The sequence below is a fragment of the Diadema antillarum genome, unplaced genomic scaffold (genome assembly GCF_040938485.1).
Source record: "Diadema antillarum isolate AM-2024a unplaced genomic scaffold, OU_Dant_1.0 seq00001638_RagTag, whole genome shotgun sequence".
Classification (NCBI taxonomy): domain Eukaryota; kingdom Metazoa; phylum Echinodermata; class Echinoidea; order Diadematoida; family Diadematidae; genus Diadema; species Diadema antillarum.
In genome coordinates this window covers 420,291-439,171 of record NW_027272344.1, presented here as the reverse complement: position 1 = coordinate 439,171, position 18,881 = coordinate 420,291, and the positions used below count along the sequence as shown (strand labels likewise).

The following is an 18,881-nucleotide window of genomic DNA, read 5'->3' as shown; positions in this document are numbered from 1 at the left end:
AAACATACAATACTAAAGGGCTGACAGCTCTTTGAATTTTGAATATACTGTACATGTAAACACAACTGACAGAAAAGTATACAGCCTGTAACAGAGAAATGGACTACAAAAGACAGTTACATTGTAATGCTGAAAGGACATGAAGCTGAAGCCAGGGTTAGGGTGATAACAGATTTCAAAGAAAGAACCATTCTCATGGGCTTGCAGGTTCATCTACATCTGTAGAATTTATCCAATACACTTCATAAAACTAATAACCCTTAAATAAATTGCCCTCCCTCTCCCCTAAAAAATATAGCTTTTTGTTCAAGTGTCATCTTATCCATGAATACCACTACAGTGTTATCATATCATACATTACTCCCATTTGCTTTGTAAATAGCCATGTTTATGAATAACCATGTATATTCATCTAAAAAAGTGACCTAAATTCTACTGTGACAACTTGTGAAATTGGTCCATGTGTAGTATACAGAGCTCTACACACCTTTAAGCACTTTGCAAATGAAACAATAAAGCTGCAGTAAGGTTTGGACTTTTTTTGAGAGAGAAAGAAGCCTACCTGAGTTCAAACGTAATTACATGTATTTATATAAATTACGGTACATGCATTTATATAATGATCATATACACTAGTCTGACTGGCATAACACCCCCATTAGCTGCAGTGTTCCAGTTAGGCATGCATATGCTGAATGCATGATATATATTGCAGCGGGCGCGAGCTGGTCGCCATATATCATGCACTTGCTATACACATACTCGCATGGGACACTGCAGTTAATGGCAGATTTTGCTGCCAGGCTGGATTGGTCTATAGAGATAATGATACTCGGAACTGTAATGAGTGGATTGTATAGCTCCAGGAGACTTACGATCGATCTTACTATAAAATGCTGCTTGATTTACCAAACACCATGCTCTGCTTTCTCACAAACAACCATAAAAATCTATTTTTAATAGAAATTATAAAAAAAACAACATAAAACAAACACAATGAAGCTTTAGAGCTCTAAAAAGAAGCAATTCTGCAGTAGGAAACTGAAGAAATGAGACATCTGTCCACATGGTTAGCACACTTGGATTTTTCAGCTAACGACAGCATGACATTCATCTGAAGAGCAACATTATACCTATCTCTTCAATCTAAAATGTTAAAGTTAGAATGCAGTTTTGTGATTACAGTGCTTTTTTCTTTCCAATGTAAAGTCATGATGGATGCCCACTGTCAGAAAAGTCCCATACTTAACAAAAAACCAAAACAAAACAAAACAACAACAACCAACAACAACAACCATCAAGTACAAAACCTTACTTTCCTAGTTGAATTGTTTGAGAGTAGTTAGGGAACTAGAATATCAGGTGGGCTTTGTACATTGATGGAACAGTTGATTATATGCTACTACAGAACTTTCAATTCACTGAAAATATCTCAAGCCATACAATGCATTACCAAAATGGACTATTCAATGCATGGCCAGCTTTTGGATGAAAGTCTGCACAAAAGTTAAACATGTACACCACATTAGAACAATCATACATATATGCACTTTGCTTTGATGTGACAAACCTATTTACATGGTTTTAATAAACAAAATGCACGTATTTCTTCTTTTTTTGTGACAGTAATATCAGAAATGTTAAGAAATGATGTAGACCTGGATAAACACACAATGTTGTAGGCAAATCAAGATGAAAGAAATGCGCCATTTCAGGCCTATGACATTGTTTTCATAATTTGGAATGCTGAAAGGTTCATAACCTAATTAAACATTAATTTGCAAGACCAAAATATACATGTAGTACTGACAAGGGTATAAAAACAAAGGAATACATTAGGCTTAAAGTTGTGACTATTTTTAACTCTGAGGCAATACAAATGGCCAAACAAACAAACAACAACCCATGACTGGATTGATACCAGTACTCGAATGTATTGGTGTCTAGATTGTTTTTGTTTTAATGCATTATAACTTCTTGTCCCTGCTCTACATAATTTTGCAATCCACTGTTTACATTAAAAGACATATTTACCTTAATATACTGTACATGTGATTGAGAGAATGCAGTAATTTCAGTAGAACATGTCAGTGAAAGTTTAAGGAAAATTGAACAATCTGTTCAAAAGTTATGAATTTTTAAACTTTCTGTGCCGCCATTGCTGAATGAAAAGACTACCATGGCTTGCGATGTTGTATGTATAGAATGATATAAAGAAATACAGAGAATTAAACATTTTTTCACTTTTCACGCATGATAAAAGAGCACTGAATTGCCTCTTTCAGAAGGCTGGGAGAATAATATTACCCTTAACACATAGCAGCAACAAGTCGAGGGAATGTGTACTTTTTGGCAAAGTTTAATCCTCATCAACCAAACTGTGGTTTACCACTATGATGATATAAATTGCTCCAGAGTAAAACTCTTTTGAGTTTCAACCAATATAGACTGTATTTAATGCATTATCAGTACATGAATGACTTGATAATGCATTGCACATGAAACAGAAAGAAGAAAATAAAGGTCTATGACCCCAATGAATGACCTTTCACTGGCCTAAAACTCCAACATACAAGAGTAGATAAAGGTTTGTGCCATGGCACAATAAGAATTCTCTTGGCTATTGTTTCCATTGCAGAATGCTGCAAGTTGTGACTCATCACCACTTCTGTAGATATTGCACATTGTTCGCTGTTCACATCCCTGCAAGCTTCACGCTAGTGCCACCCAACATCAACACGTTCATCTTAACCTCAGGAGAGACACGTCAACATCCTTGAGGTCCAGTTTGGCTTGGGAGGGAAGAGCTGCATGTATACATGGAGGCTAAATTTCCAGCACCCACACTACGAGGACATCATGAAAGAACCGTGAGCCGTTGACAGCTAACGCATGGTCTTCACTTTAATAATGCTCACTGAAGAGTCCAATTGGTGCCGAGTTGTGCAAAGGGTGAGTGAGTGCTACTCACCTGGCAAAAAGTAAAAATAAAAAAAAAAAGACTTGAGGAACAATAATTGTGCTGGATTGGTTTATCTACTACCAATTCGCCCTGACTTGTGAGATTTCTAATAAAAATCGGGGTAGCATTTATAATACCGGTATCTGGTGGCTGAAGCGCCTCTGGAACATCTGGATATCATGTTGTAAGCCTAAGCCTTGTACCCTTCTAGGCACACATTTCTGGGTGGCTATTCATTTTCAATGTCTAATTCTTTGGCCACACCTTACTATACATCATGTGTCAAGCTCAAGCTCCTCCAGAAATTTTTCGATGTCAATGTCCAGGCTCTTTTTCGGCTTCACGGTTGGGCCTGACGAGCTGGTGGCACTGGACAACGTTGATGCGGCTGGTTGTGCGGAAGAACTAGTAACAACCTCCTCTTCCCGAGAGTGAGGGATCCTACCGTTGGCCAGGGAAGGGCCGTTTGAGCTGGAGAGGGTTGGGGGGCCCGTTCTCGTTGGCCGCGGGCGCGCTGCCACACCCGTTGAGTTGGAAGAGCTGGGGGTGTTACGGACTTTGGATGTCGTGGATGAGGATGAGGTCGAGGAAGAGGCTGGCACTGTGATGGGTTCGGGGGTTGAGTCTGCCGACACAAAGTCTGCCTCCCACTCCACGTCGGAGTCATCGTTGCCGGTATGCTCGTTGGTCGACCTTTGGTGTGGCTGGATGTAGTAGGACATGCCTGTATAAGTCATACAAAACAAGAAATCAATCTTGTTGGAATACTGCCCAATATTACTTTCATTACATCTTGCTGGCAGTGTTTTGATATGATTTCACTACATGTGTACAACATCAACACTTCACCTTATCAAAACACTCTTTGTGATTTAATGGCTCTCCCTGCACCTGTCGACATTCATTTCCTCTTATAACAGAGATCTCACAAAAACACTTTATACTCTCACAGCTGGTGTTGTTATTAGCAGGATAACTAATAACATTCATTACGAAATTTGGAATTGGTGACAGAAACCAAACTGCACAGTTCAAACAAATACAAGAAGCACAAAATGCTGCAGATACTTTTCAGATGCCATCTCAATTAAAATCAGCACAAAAAGTGAAATTGAATCCCGATACAAAGAGCAAATTTCACAGACAAACAAAGAGACACAGACAAAAATATTACCATTACATCACAACTTTGTCACTATTACTTCAACTTGGTGGGTCCACTCATTCTATCACTGGGGTTTGCCATTAGATGAAGTATGTCAAAATTGTTTCTGAACATGAGCTGTAATGTCACTCATAGAGAGTTAAGCTGCAATGTTCAATATTTTGATGTACTTTAATGAACAAATTAACTGCAATATCATGCTAGAATTAAAGCTTCTTGGGCTGTTATCACTTTAAATAAAAACAAACCCTTCTGCATTATACAATGTCATGATATTTGTAGTTGTCATTTCCGCCACATATAAAACAACTGTCATTCTAAAAATGACTGCATATTTTTTCAGTCATATCAGGAAAAAAAAAGGCCGGATTATTTTGATAATTGATCATATTTTGTTACATTTATTTTGCTTTTGTCTGCATGTTTGATTTTCATAAAGCGTCGTCCGGTAATGGTACCTTCGTCTTTCTTGTTGTTTGCAATGTCTCCCGTGCCAGGAGAGGTTACTTTACTGGTTTCACTCAACACATCAGGTTTACTGGACACTTCGTCTGGGTCAACTCGCCCCTCTCCAACCTGCCCCACACCTTGGAATTCTCCTTCCTGTAGCGTCCCTCCACCTCTTCCTACATGTATCTCTTGTGAGTTGTGCTTAACTTGAGTGGACATCTGTAATTGGCTAACATGTGTGACACTTGGGCCAGCTGCTGTCACTGTGGTTTGGACTGCAGACAGGGTCGAGGCACTCGTTGCCATGGCAACTGTGCTTGTATTTACTACGTGAGATGTTGTGTCTTGGGACTGGTGGACTTGTGGGGAAGTCGTTGTATTGCTGGTTTGGGCTTGTCGTGCATTGGGGGAAACAGGGCCAGTGTGTTTGGGCTCATGACCAGCTGGCTGGCTGGTAACAACAGGGTTAGAGGTGGAGGTGTTGTTTAACATAGATGCCACTGCATGCAAAAATCAGAGTAAAAACAAAAAAGCAAAAGAAAACACAGCAATCACGAGGGAGTTGAACATTACATAGGGAAAAACAATGCAAATCATACTTAATACTGTAATGAAACACTGAAAAATAAAGTTGTAATGACGAGGATGGGTGAAAGTGGATGTGACATATATGAGACAATATAGTGCAAAATAAATGGGGATAGTGCATACGATCGGCAACACTTGGAATAAAGTAAATTTACCCCTATAACTTAAGTATAAACATAGATGTGAGATACGTAAATAAGAGAATGTAAACTCAGCAGATTTACTCAAATTCCTGGGAAGATAAATTCACACTTAGTGTACATCATACCAGAAAGTTGTGTGTGACTGTGTACAGTGTCTGCTGTGCAAAGAAGTTGAAGGTGTCATGAACACCAATTCAATACGAGTATTACACGCACAAGGCTGTAAGTTCCTGGTACCTAGATTCCTCACTGGTCAAACAAACTGCTCAATAAAAGGATAAAAGGAACATCTTTGTCCAAAATTACCAATCATGCTTAACTGTGAGGAGTTTTTCTTCCTCTAACCCAAATGTTGGCGCATGATAACGGAAGGAAGGTGTGGTATATTTTCTCTGCACTTCTGTAGAGGTGCAGCCCACACATAGATGGAACAATATGAGAATAGTGTCATTGAACACCTCCGCATAAAACATTCAGCAAAAACTGTTGAGCATCATCTAACCATTTTGAAAGCATTTATTTCTTAAGTTAACTGTCATCTAACGCTGATTCATGGCTTAACAAATTTCTCTCTCAACCAGCCAGGAATTCAAACGTAATATCCATGTATCTTTCTTTTCCCCTAAACTACACACTTGTGTTTCCAATACACAGCTTGAACTGACCTGTGCATCTTTATACTTTAGCTACTGGCCTTATGTAACCTCAGAAACTGTATCATGCTTCTAGTTTGCTTTTGTTCTGCCTTTTAGATTTACAGTATGTGCAGTCAAGCTGATCAGATTTAAACTTTACAACACTGGGAAGAGTACGCTAGGTGTTGAACCGTGTTTCTCTTGGTTTCAAATCTGGAAATAAAGACACTAATACAGTTTGGTATATTACTTAAGTTAGCCATGCATGAACAGCCCTTTAGTGGTCTTGACTTCTGTGCACACTTGTCTTTGGGTACTGCGTGTTGACATACAAGAGTCTTTGCTTTGAAGTGTACGAAAACAGCTCTACACACGATTACTGGTACAGCACTAAAGGCATGCCTTTAACTATTGACTACGGAAGTACAGGATTCTTTTCACAGATGTAGTCTACTACGGAAAGGGTATGCTCTTTACCTGCTCTTTCAAACATATTCAGCTAAGATTTAACTCAGTCTTCTGCAACAGAAACAAATAAAATCTTTCAACACTGATAAACAATCATAACATCAACACAATAGCAAACTACACTCAACCTCTCTCATACTGTAATCGAGACATAACTTCCTTGTGTTCTATTGGTAGTAAAAAGTAATTTGTTCGCTCTATGGACATATTAATGTCTTTTTTCCTCAAACATTAGCAAACGATTGATCTATAAATAACCAGTCTATAAATATTCTCTTTCAGCAATGTGGATAGGATACTCCATACAATGATCAGTAAGTCTGAAACTAGCAGAGACGTGGTCTCCTAATGATTGATTCCCCACTACAGTGGACTCCCATTATAACGAAGTCCTCGGGACCGGCAGTTTTCTTTCTTTATATCCAAATTTCGTTATCTAACCGAACAAATAAACAATAAAAATACATAGAGTGGATGATGTTGCGGCCTGAATTTTTACTTCGTTGTAACCGGAATTTCGTTATAACCGTATTCGTTATAACGGGAGTGCACTGTACAATCTTTTTCTGACCATGATGGGTACCTAAGTTTAAGTGGTGCATCATAACATATTTGCGAACTGAGAAGAACAACATTTGACATAGCAATGTCGATTATGTGCCTCTATACCAAATGATGAGTCACAAATGTTTCCTGTTTAATGTTATACCTGATTTTCATATTGCTTACAATGCCAATAAGGAATGGTTCTGTTACTATGTGCTTAATAACCGTAAGTATTAACATTACTGCATATATTTGAATTGGCCCTTCATGCTTGATCTTCTAAGATCTAACTAAATATTATGTGATTGAATTTCACTTGGTGCTGTAGGTGAACAATTTCACAAAATGTGATAAATTTTTGTCAAATTGATTTTTTAAAGATAATTTTAAACATTAATACCAACATTTCACCTTAGTATATTGATCCCTGTGCCAAGTTGGCCTAAACTGATTCTGAAAATTGCCTGAAAATTTGAAATTTCTGCATTTGACAGCGATCCAATATGTTTTTGGCTTCCTATTCTAAACTTTATCACTTTACCTCGAGTAGTTCTATTGTTACATCGCAGTAACAATGAGTAATTGTTCATAAACACACACAAATGCAGACACAAACATAGACAGACCAACAAACACAAACTGGTACACACAATCTTGCAAAGCCTCCTATACCCGACAGAGGAATTAATCTATTGCTTCTTCAAAATCATTATTAACAATTAGCATTTACAAGCATACAAAAGATAAATGTCTTACAGAATGTCAAACAAGTGCCATGACCTACTAAACTATCAACATTTTTCATATACCTATCCAAAACATATCATTTGTAGGATGAATGCAGTATAATATGGAATGAATAGTGCACTCGTGCATATTGATCTTTTGAGGATTGTTAGTAATGGGCATACACATGATGGAAATCACAATGATTGCCAGTTAGTACTTTACCCATGAATTACCTTGTAAACCTACTTTCATTGCAATACATGCAATCTGTTGGGTAAACTTTCAAACAAAATGCATGATCCAAGCCAATAAGTGAATCAAACCCTTTATATCAACAGCAATAAAATAATAAAAATATGTTGACAGAGGGTAATATGAAAATTAAAATACAATATTAACATTAACAATGATTGTACTATGGGTGCACGTAGAATTGGAACTTTATGAGACAGGAAAAAAGAACATTTCGTGTCTCATAGTATGAAGTGGAAATAGAAAAAAAAATGGGAGTTGAGCTTGTGCATGACACCATAGAATTGCTAATTTTTTGTTTTACTGATCATAACTTTGACACATCAAACTTTCTCAGTTTTGATTGCACTTTGCTCAAACTTTCATCATCTTGTTCCTCTAAGTTTTCTGTATCTATTCACTAATTTTCAAGGTAAAATCCCCCTTTAACAGCAACGCCAACAAAATCATGGAAAAAGCTTTCATGTGAAAGTGATGATGTTCACACTTTTAGTTTTATATGAGTGAGATCACTTGACAAAGTGACAACTGTTATAATTGCAGCAGGATGCCATACTAGATAACTCACTGATGTCTTCATTAAACACACATCTGATTTTGCTCAAACTCTGATTCATCTGTTGCACAATATTTCCTAATTTTCCCTTAGAATATTTGCAACTTTGTTTCTTTTTTTTTCATGTAGCCTCTCCTGAAAGAGCTAACACTTGTGCTATCATCAACGTGCCACTCCAGTGTGGCACAAGATTGCTAAGACACTTACCGCTGGCTCTGACTGTTTCTGATTTGGCCTTCACGCTCTCAAGAAATGTCTCAAAATCATCCTCAGTGGCACTGCATAAATACAAGGAAGAGGGACAGCCATGTCAAGTGATATGTCTCGACAAACTAACTCTGACAGAAAAATAGCCACAGAAAACAAACATACAAAAAAAAAAGACAAACAAACAAATGATCGATGGCGATGTTTGCCATGAAATATAAATATTTTCAAATCGGGCATTCAAGTCTTTCTGAGCATGTCCATTGAAAAATGGGTGTGATAATGTCACACGTTACTGCAAAGCCCTGGTTGAGAAATTTGAACCTTTAGTACCTGAGAGCTTCTTGTGATGTCATCGTCCATTAAAAAAAAAAAACAACAACATACTTTCACATCTCCACACTCAAGACAGACACACCAACACACAAAAGATTGCTTCTACAAGTATTTAAGTGATTTCAAGAGGGGCTGCTCCCAACAGTTCATTTTTCATTCACCAGCTGAGCTCTCAGGTAAAGTCTATGATTGGACACCTACTGGTCAAAACTGACCCAAGCAGATTCGATCTGCCAAGCTTACTGTGCATGCATGTTCAGATTTTTGCTTATCACAAGCTTACAGTACACCAGACTACAAAAGCAAGGCTGCATATACCTGGATAGTACAGGCAGTTTAAATCCCTATATCCTCATGCCAAACAAAACAAAACATATTTACATCTCCCAGTCGCCTGCATCTGACCCCAGCCATGACTTTGCTGTCCCATTGCTCTGTGGCTTGCCAGCCTGCTTTTGCCGCTCTAGCGCCCTCGCTTGTTTGGCCGCCCGTGCCGATTCCCGCCGTGCTGCGTTATATGCCTCTTCTTCCAGCCGTGCATTTTCTTCCTCTACCGCTAACTGCAAAATCATAAAACATGTCAAACTGTCAGCTTTAAAGAGACATAGAGAGAGAGAACCTGGATACACTGCATCAAACAACATAGCATGAGTTTTGAGAGAAATGCTGCAGTCATCATTACTCATTCAAACAAATAGGATTGAGAGTTTGCTACTAGAAGCATGACCTATCTTGAATGGCATGCTTGCAACTCTCAAGCACTTACAGCAGATTATGCAGACAGAAATGAATTCAATTCACTGGACAGTTGCTCTTGTAATAGCACTGCAAGGTACATGAAATAGTTAACAGTACTGTATTCAAGTAAAGGAACAGAGATGAAAACACAAAAAGACTTAGTATTTTTCACACAGCTTCAAATAAATTGAAAACAAGGTACACAAAGGAGCTAATTATTTAGAACCATGAAACATCAAAAAATGAAGAGCCTGATTTGTGTCAGCAGAGTTGTGATTTTGTCAAGAGACCACATATTATTACAAATGTAGATGTCAATGATTAAACTTTAAAGCTTATAACTGAAACACTGACAGAGTTTACGTGCATTATTACTCAGCATACTGTGAAAATGAAATTTTGCTTTACACAATGTATACAAGCAAAAAAAAAAATGCAAGAGAATTCTTGCATGAATGAAGGAAGACATCTGTGTGTGTGTGTGGGGGGGGGGGGGGGGGGGAGGGAGTTGCAATTCTTCTTACATCTCTGTCCAATTTAGCATCTATTCTCTGTTGCTCCTGCACGAGGTCGGCATAGCGTCTGTTTAGAAGATGATTCCTCTCCTCTTCAGTCAGCACTTGGTGACTCCTGTCGACTTCATCCTGGAGGGTTCCAAGAAACATTACAGAATCATAACATTTCACAACTTTAGAACCAAAATAATAGATGAACAACTCAAAGCTCAATGGATGAATGATCAGAGAATCTAAAACAGAGTTTTCTTCTTCAACAGATATTGGCATCAATAAATTTTGCATTTATGCTGTTCATTATGGGGTTCTCAATAATGTCAGCAATTTAGTTACTCCAGTACATTTATAGATACTGTAAATTTACCATGTAGAGAATTTGATGTACCAGTATATTGTTAATTTGTGGAGGAAAATAGTAAAAAAGATGTTCACTTTACAATGCACTGGAAATCTGAGTCTAACACAATTGTATGTACAGTGGGCTCCCGTGACAAAAAGTCCTCGGGACCGGCAGTTTTCTTTCGTTATATATAGAAATTTCATTATAAGCAAATTGATAAAGAATAACAAAACACAGAGCCGATAATGTTGCGGCCTGAATCTTTATTTTGTTGGAAACAGACTTTTGTTATATCTGTCTTTGTTATAACGGGAGTGCATTGTGCCATCACAATGACAAATTTCCTTCTTGAAGCAACATAACAGCAGCAGCTGCTTATCTTCGATACTCACATCATCGATGAGATTCTCAAACTCGATGTCGACGTTGCAATTGTTGTATCTCCCCGTGAAGTATTTATTCCTCCTGAAAGATTAATTTCAAGTGAACAATGGACAATGTAGCCCTATATGGTAGAGTGGGATTTTTTTTTTCAGAAGGTCAAGTACATTCTATAACCCAATCATGTGAAAGACACTATCAAGGAAAAGGGCTTTGCAAGCAAGAATCCTTGCATGGAATTAATGACAGGTAGTCCATGGCTTACATAAATTCTGTTGTGCTAATGCCTTTACCGAGGGTCACAAAATACAAACTACAACATAAATCCATAAATTCAATTATGTAATGATCCCTATGATAGTAGGTGAAATCAATACAATTGTACTTGTAATCTAACAATCAAGCATCAGTTGCAGAATTTCATTGACCAATCTAAAGAGCTAATACTTTACACTAGTATGAAGTCGGATATGTACATGTACTGTTACTTTGTAATATTCTACATGTTTTGTGAGCTTTCAATGGGGAATGAAATCCAAAGATAAATATGGGTTGAGTAAAAGCATGCAATAGTAGAACATATCAATGAAAGTTTGAGGAAATTTCATTCAAAAATTACATGTACCTTTGTATTTTTACAATTTTGGTACAGCCATACTGGATGAGAAGACTGCTACAGTTTGTAATTTGACGTAAATCCGACAATACAAAGAAAATGCAAAGAATTAAAAATTGTATTTAAAAAAATGTAAAGTACACTTTCCCTCAACACGTTCCAGGCATATCAAAGGGTAATCAAATCGTCCCCCGTATGTTGAAAGAGGAAAGTCAAGTGCTATTTATGAATTACATGCTACAAAATGCATTGTAGAAATGTAAAAATATATTGAATTTTCTTTACATTTTCTTGGAATTATTCTAGACAATTTACTTTACATGCGCACAATCAGTACATCAGGATAAGATAGAACTTTAAATAGATCACTCTAATACGACATGGAACTGGAACTGGAATAGCTGGGCCTGGGTAAGAAGGCAACCAACAAGACTCAAGGAGAGTGTACACTTACTTTGTGTTCACCTGCCCAAAACAAGATTTCAAGCAGTTCCCCATCTTTTATTTGATGTAATGGAAGTTCAGTCTCCACTGGGTGAACTGTATTCTGTAGAATGGCACCAATGAAAACTGCCAAACAAACAAAGAAGACGTGCCTTCATAAATTGTTAATTTTACAATTCTAGCTTAGTTTAGAATGAGTATACCTTTGGCATACATGTACAAGTATAGATCTAAGTTAGCTATAAAGTCTGAAGTTTCACTCAGTCTGCAGGGTACGTGTAAATTGTCCGACGGCTTATTCTCTAAAAATACAGATCACTAGATTTTATAGAATGGGTAGCTAGAATCCTGCTATCTCATTGGTCGAGAGCTATGTGTTGATTTTTTTACTGGCCGTACGCTAAGTCACAGTGGTAAGTATGTTATCGTACACTTGTAAGTTACACATTTTGTACTAGTAGAAAGAGTATATGTGCACTTGCAGCAAAGGTTTGTGCACTAAGCAAGCGTTCGCGCACACAGTACGAGATGCCCATTGGCTATAAAAAAATCATGCATCCAGTACTTTTTTCCATGCATCCAGTAAATACTGGATGCATGATTTTCGAGCTCTCGTCTATGGCAAGCCAAAATGAAATGCAGCCAGTAAGTTTGCCATCGGGTATCATGAAAGAAAAATGGATCTTTGGCAAGAAAATTACCCATTCTATAACACCGATAACGCACATGTTTTTTAGAAAGGGCTAGCATGCATGCGGTAACTATGGTCACGGAATTTAGCCTCATATTCCACAGACTCAGCATGCTGTTATTGCTAGTTACTGGTACCTTGGCTTGAATTTGACCGAAAGATCGGTCTGTATCTGGTCGTCGGGGCCAGGGAAATGTTCCGCGGAGACTATGTCTGGCTTCACGGATCCCCTCCTTATACAGAGGAGAGCGATAACGTCAAAAAAATTAAAGACTCCTCTGACAGACGGATCTTTCTGTCAAACATTAGGCTTGAATATGCACACAAATCCGACTGACACACTTTTTGACCTGACCTGCTGTATTACTAGATACAACACAACACCATCTTCCCTCTCTCTCTCTCTCATTCAACTCTTCAACAGCCATACAAATCTACAAGTAGGGCTACCATAAATACAAGTAGTAGGCCCTTCTTCTTCTGATTAAGTCTGCCTCCTTCAATAGACTTCTTCTTCTTCTTCTGATTAAGTCTGCCTCCGTCAATAGACTGAAGATTCTTGCAGACTGGTGCTATTTACATTATAATACAATTTATTTACAGATATTTACAAGCACATAGAAAATTTGACGAAAATACTAGCCACTGTGATCAACCGTTAGACGGTTTCGAAATGATCCCACAGATGGCGCTGAAACAATTTCTGACGACAGGGAATTCCAGTTCCTTACAGTTCTTGGGAAGAATGAATGGCGATGCGATTCAGTTCTCGAATATGGTACCTGATAGGAGTGTGGTTGCGAGGCTCTCGTTAACTGAGTAGCCTGTTTGATGATATAGTCCTGTGCTGAAAGAGGAGTGAGATTATTGTGTATTTTGTACATCATAATTAGCCTGTCATTTTCTCTGCGCTGTTCCAGAGTGGTCCAATTAAGTTCTTGTAGCATTTTGGTGACACTCGAGGTGTTATGGTAGCGATTTAAAGTGAATCGCGCAGCTCTTCTCTGGACCATTTCCACTTGGTGGATTAGGTTCTTGGTAGATGGGTCCCAAACTGTGGAAGCATACTCAACAATTGGTCGAACCAATGTTTTGTAAGCTGTGGCTTTAACATCAGAAGATTTTATGCGAAGATTGCGTTTTAGAAATGCAAGCACGTTATTGGCTGTGAGACTGAAGATTTCTTGCAGGCCCTATAACAACTGTTAGGCAATTAATGTTAGAACCTAGCTGTACTGGCCAGGAGTCTGCCTTGGTTTTACCAAGGAAGGAGCTATGTCCTTGGTTTTACACTGTTCACTGCAACTGGTCTTCGAGGACTGTTTAGAACCTTGGACTTGAGAATGACTCTCTAGGCCTACACGTAGCGTTACTTTGACTCTGGATCTGCTGCGCTAGCAGAGTCCAAAAAGAACATAAAATTCTTTCTTTGCTCTAGGGGTTCTACTATGTAGGCTGCAAATTTAGCTCCGTGATTACCCTCATCTCATGATCTTACCTTACTGTCAATCACTATTAGAATATAAAATGAAAGGTCCCATTTCCGTGCTAGTCGTGACATCGACACAGTAGAATAATCTACTCACATGATCGTGTATAAACTCACCAAAATAACACTCGACGCCTAGCGCCTCTCCTGCGGTGTGTTTTATGTGGAGTTTCTTTCGTGGCGAGTTCTCCCCAAATCATCGTCTTCCCGTGCAGCCCAAATTTACAAAAGAACCGCCACGCACCGCATAGATAATCAAGTGAGGAATGACGTTCAAATCGCCCAAAATTTGCGCTCTCTGTACGGCATGTGAAATCGTTATGATGACAGTCCCTCTCTGAAAAGCCCAATTATGCAAACGTAACGCCCAAACAGAGAACCCACTGCCTATGCTAGCTGTGTGTTTAGCTAGGATGATGCTGTGAGAGAAGCTGCTGTGCTGGGGCTGCGGTGTGGCTGGGCACAAGAGATCAAGATCTAACGTTAACGTTACCAACCGTTACGATTGGAATTTGCAGTCTGTTTTTTGCCGGTGCGTCACTCATCTCGTGAAGTATTTTGCCTCATCTCAATTATGTTTGATCATGATTATAAATGACCGACAGCTGACCTCGGGGAGGGGAGACTGCAATGACTTTATAACCAAGTCAAGATCAGTCCCATGCATTGATTTATATGTGGTATTTGCATTCTCTGTAAACATTACCTCCAACTTGGACCTCACATTGATTAAAAGGCAGCTCCATTCTTTCAAAGGGGAAGACTAACCAAATACATACTGGCATACTAGTACATTTGAAATACGCCCCACCACTGTCTGTCTGTACTGTAATACTATGGCATTTATGCGTGACTGAGTGATACAGCGGTGGGGCCGATTTCCGCAGCATGATTTCTCTAATACTATACTTGTACCAGGCTAGCAATCTTAATATTGATACAAGCATATTTTTCATCCTTCCTTCTTAATAAATTTGTTTTTCTTTTTTTTTTTCGTTTGTTCTTTATTTATTCTTTGCCTGGCAATCATGCACTGATTGCACTAATGTCCCTTGACTAATTTAACGTTTAACCATGCATGGCATAGCATACAACCTTAACTTGACCGAAATCGGTCTGTATCTTGTCGTCGATGATATGTTCTACTGTACATGTACGTCTGGCTTCATGGACGGTAACTGCGACCAGCCCATTACGCTATGCGTATGGGGCTGGTCACAGTTACATGGATGGATGGAAGAGGGCCGCAAAAGTATAAAAAAAAATTAAAAACTCCTCCAGACAGACAGATTTTTCTGTCTAAACCCTAACCAAACCCGTGGCCTTCAAATCTAACCTAACCTTGCTTTGTTATTAAAATGCACACAGATGCAGACGCACTGTGGCGGGGCCTATTTCATGATTTTGCCTTATAGTATAATATAACTGGTGTGTGGATTGAGTTAATGCAGCATTATTAGCAGAACATAATCAGTGAAGTGTGAGGAAAATCTGACTATCCATTCAAAAATTATGAATTTGTAAAGTTGTAGTCAAATACCTACTTTGAATTCAATGGGGAATGTCATTCTTGCTGCATATCAAAAGAGTGAAAGGACTGGATAAGAAATTAAGATAAGTTTGTGACATCTTCTTCCATTAAGTACAGGCTTTATGCTTGAAGAATAAGCTCACTGTTTTTGTGTGGATAGGTAGGTGGGTGGCCACATCACCTATTGTTTGTATAGTTTAATAGCACCTTGCTCTTTTTTTCTTTTTCTTTTTTTGCGATGAATGAATGAAGTGCGATTTTTTACGTGTATGACTGAATTCTGACTCTCTCAATGGGACCTACATTTTATCTCCTATTTGAGGGACATCGCCACAGGACAACAATACAGAATACGTCTAAAGAGATTTCCACAATATTTCATTTTTTTAATGCAAAATATACATTTCCTCATCTTACCGACACATGTTAAAAGGTAAAACTTGTAGTTGTACATGTATACATTCCCCTGCTAGGCGCTAGAGATGTAAATGATTTTTCTTTCATTATGCTAGAAAAATAAAAATACATTGATTTTTTTAAATGTATGTATGTAGACCCTATGCATCATACATAAATATAATTATCTGTTATATATGGTTGTTCTGCAGTGGTGCCCGTCATGAACTGTTGTAATCTTTTCATCCAGCGATGACAGCACCAGAACTTTAAAATGTATAGATTTAGCATGTTACTGGATTCTCCAATTTTCCTCTAACGTCACTGATAATGTGGTACAGTACTGGTCTACTAATTGTTGCTGCGTTATGCCATAATTAAGTCAATCCAGTGCCAGCTTTGGACTTGTATTTACTATCATATGTGGTAGCATTCATACTCGTCTTCAATAGCTCTCATAGGCGCCGGAAGTGGGGGGGCAGGGGGGGCGGCCGCCCCCCCAATCCAAAAAGTGGGGGGGCAAAATGCATTTTTGCCCCCCCCAAAATCCCCCTCCAAAAAAAAAAAATAATAATAATGATAATAAAAATAAATGAATAAACAAAGAAAATAAAATAAATATGGCTACAAACGGCAGCTTTTGGACTGTAAAATGTCAAAATTTTCAAGCTCGCTCGCTTCGCTCGCTCGCATCCAGCAGTTGAGCCCGGTGCGCCTTCCCCTTAATTTCTAAAGCGAAAAACATAGCTACGACGGTAGTTGTTGGACTCTAGAATGTCAAAATTTTCAAGCTCGCTCGCTTCGCTCGCTCGCATTGAATCGTTATGCCATTCTCCTAATGTTGCTGACAGTACTTGCCAGTAGTTACGCCCGATGCCCCCACCCCTTAATTTCCAAAGCGAAAGATAAATATAGCTACAAACGGGAGTTTGGGACTGTAAAATACCCACTCTCCTAATGTTGCTGCCAGTAATTGCCAGCAGTTGCGTCCGATGCCCCCCCCCTTAATTTCCAAAGCGAAAGACATAGCTATAAAGGGGAGTTTTGGGACTGTAAAATGTCAAAATTCTCAAGCTCGCTCGCTTTGCTCGCTCGCATTGAATCGTTATGCCATTCTCCTAATGTTGCTGCCAGTAATTGCCAGCAGTTGCGCCCGATGCGCCGCCCCATTAATTTCCAAAGTGAAAGATAAAGCTACAAACCCCAGTTTTGGGACTGTAGAATGTCAAAATTTTCAAGCTTGCTCGCTTCGCTCGCTCACATTGAATCGTTATGCTATTCTCCTAATGTTGCTACCAATAATTGCCAGCAGTTGCGCCCGATGCGTCCCCATTTATTTCAAAGCGAAATATGTAGCTACAATTAAAACTCCAGTTTTGGAACTGTAGAATATCAAAATTTTCAAGCTCGCTCGCTTCGCTCGCTCGCATTTTATTGTTATGCCATTCACCTTATGTTGCTGACAGTATATAATTTGTCGATTGTTTCACACCGTCATTCCATAATCCATGTAAGGAAAACTTACAATGTTCCTCAATGACTGCGTTGTTGAATGTATCACATTCCGTAATGTATTGTAGTCCCATTATTGCTCACGCACAAGCATACAGACCGTCAAAATTACTTTATGGTTCCCCCCATGTTTCGACCCACCGTACGCCACTTTACATATATATATATATAAATAAATACATATATATATATATATATATATATATATATACACATATATATAATAGATGTGTGTGCGTGTGTGTGTGTGTGTGTGTGTGTGTGTGTGTGTGTATGTGTATATTGTGTAACATATGCATGGTCTAATCTTGAGCCCCCTCCAATGTTTGCCCCCCCCAATCCAAAACTGCTTCCGGCGCGCCTGCTCTCATCAATATTGTCATCATAGACTGTCAAGTAATCTCATTGTTATTGTTTTGATCATGGTTGCCATTCTCATTGATGAGAATTTTTGTCTCTCTCCCATAACAGTTAGATGTGTTTTTAGTTTGATCATCATTCAGATGAATTTATTATGTAATGGAATATATCAGGATATACTTGATAATGACCGGTCAGCTAGGTATAGTAGTACATGTAGTAGGCAATAGAAATATGCTACTAGTAACTACCAGTGTGTGATATGCCTAGTTCACTTCATAGTGCTGCTGGTTTCACAAATGGGGACGTTTTCAATAGATCAGTTAATATGGCTGTTATGCACAATGTGGCTGGAGTATCTCCTTGTGTACATATACAATGTATATGCTACAGCTGTTTGCTATCATATTTTGTCGATGATAGCATATTATGCAAGTAAATAGTATTGTCTGGCATCTCTTTTCTGTGGGGATCAGTGGCAGTATTTTGTACTTATACAGCAAATACACCTAAAATCATGTGATACCTTTTAAGAACTTGAGAAATACATTGTATTAACAGAAATGTAGTATATGATGTGTAAATATGCAGAATATACGATACATATTTACATTCTGTGTGCATTATATGTATGGTATGAATAGATCTGGCTTTGATGAAGATTTCTTTGCCAACAAGTCTGCCACATGATGACAATTGATATTTTGAGATAATCGCAGGAAACTAATTAAGATAATGATCTCTCATTTCAGATTCCATAACTTTTTGATTTGGCTATGTAGACAACATCTCCTTCAAAATGATGAGTGTTGGTATTTCTCCACACAGAGT

The 18,881-nt window shown here is 38.4% G+C and overlaps 1 protein-coding gene across 1 annotated transcript; it reads right to left on the bottom strand.

Annotated features, from left to right (window-relative positions):
- Positions 1-3,011: 3,011 nt before the first annotated feature.
- LOC139711291 (uncharacterized) lies at positions 3,012-14,357 on the bottom strand. Its single transcript, XM_071623196.1, has 8 exons — positions 14,261-14,357; positions 12,082-12,197; positions 11,023-11,095; positions 10,300-10,419; positions 9,419-9,597; positions 8,702-8,772; positions 4,586-5,077; positions 3,012-3,686 (listed from the first exon to the last, which is right to left on the bottom strand). Exons 2-8 carry the CDS (start codon positions 12,123-12,125, stop codon positions 3,238-3,240), a joined length of 1,428 nt encoding a protein of 475 aa, XP_071479297.1. The 5' UTR covers positions 12,126-12,197; positions 14,261-14,357; the 3' UTR covers positions 3,012-3,237.
- Between the last annotated feature and the right edge of the window lie 4,524 nt (positions 14,358-18,881).

Coding starts and splice junctions, on each gene's coding strand:
- LOC139711291 (XM_071623196.1), bottom strand. CDS start 12,125: ATGGGGAACTGCTTGAAATCTTGTTTTGGGCAGGTGAACACAAA. Junction 10,420..11,022: donor TTGAGAATCTCATCGATGAT/GTGAGTATCGAA, acceptor GGAACCCTCCAG/GATGAAGTCGACAGGAGTCA. Junction 5,078..8,701: donor AGAAACAGTCAGAGCCAGCG/GTAAGTGTCTTA, acceptor TTTTGCATGCAG/TGGCATCTATGTTAAACAAC.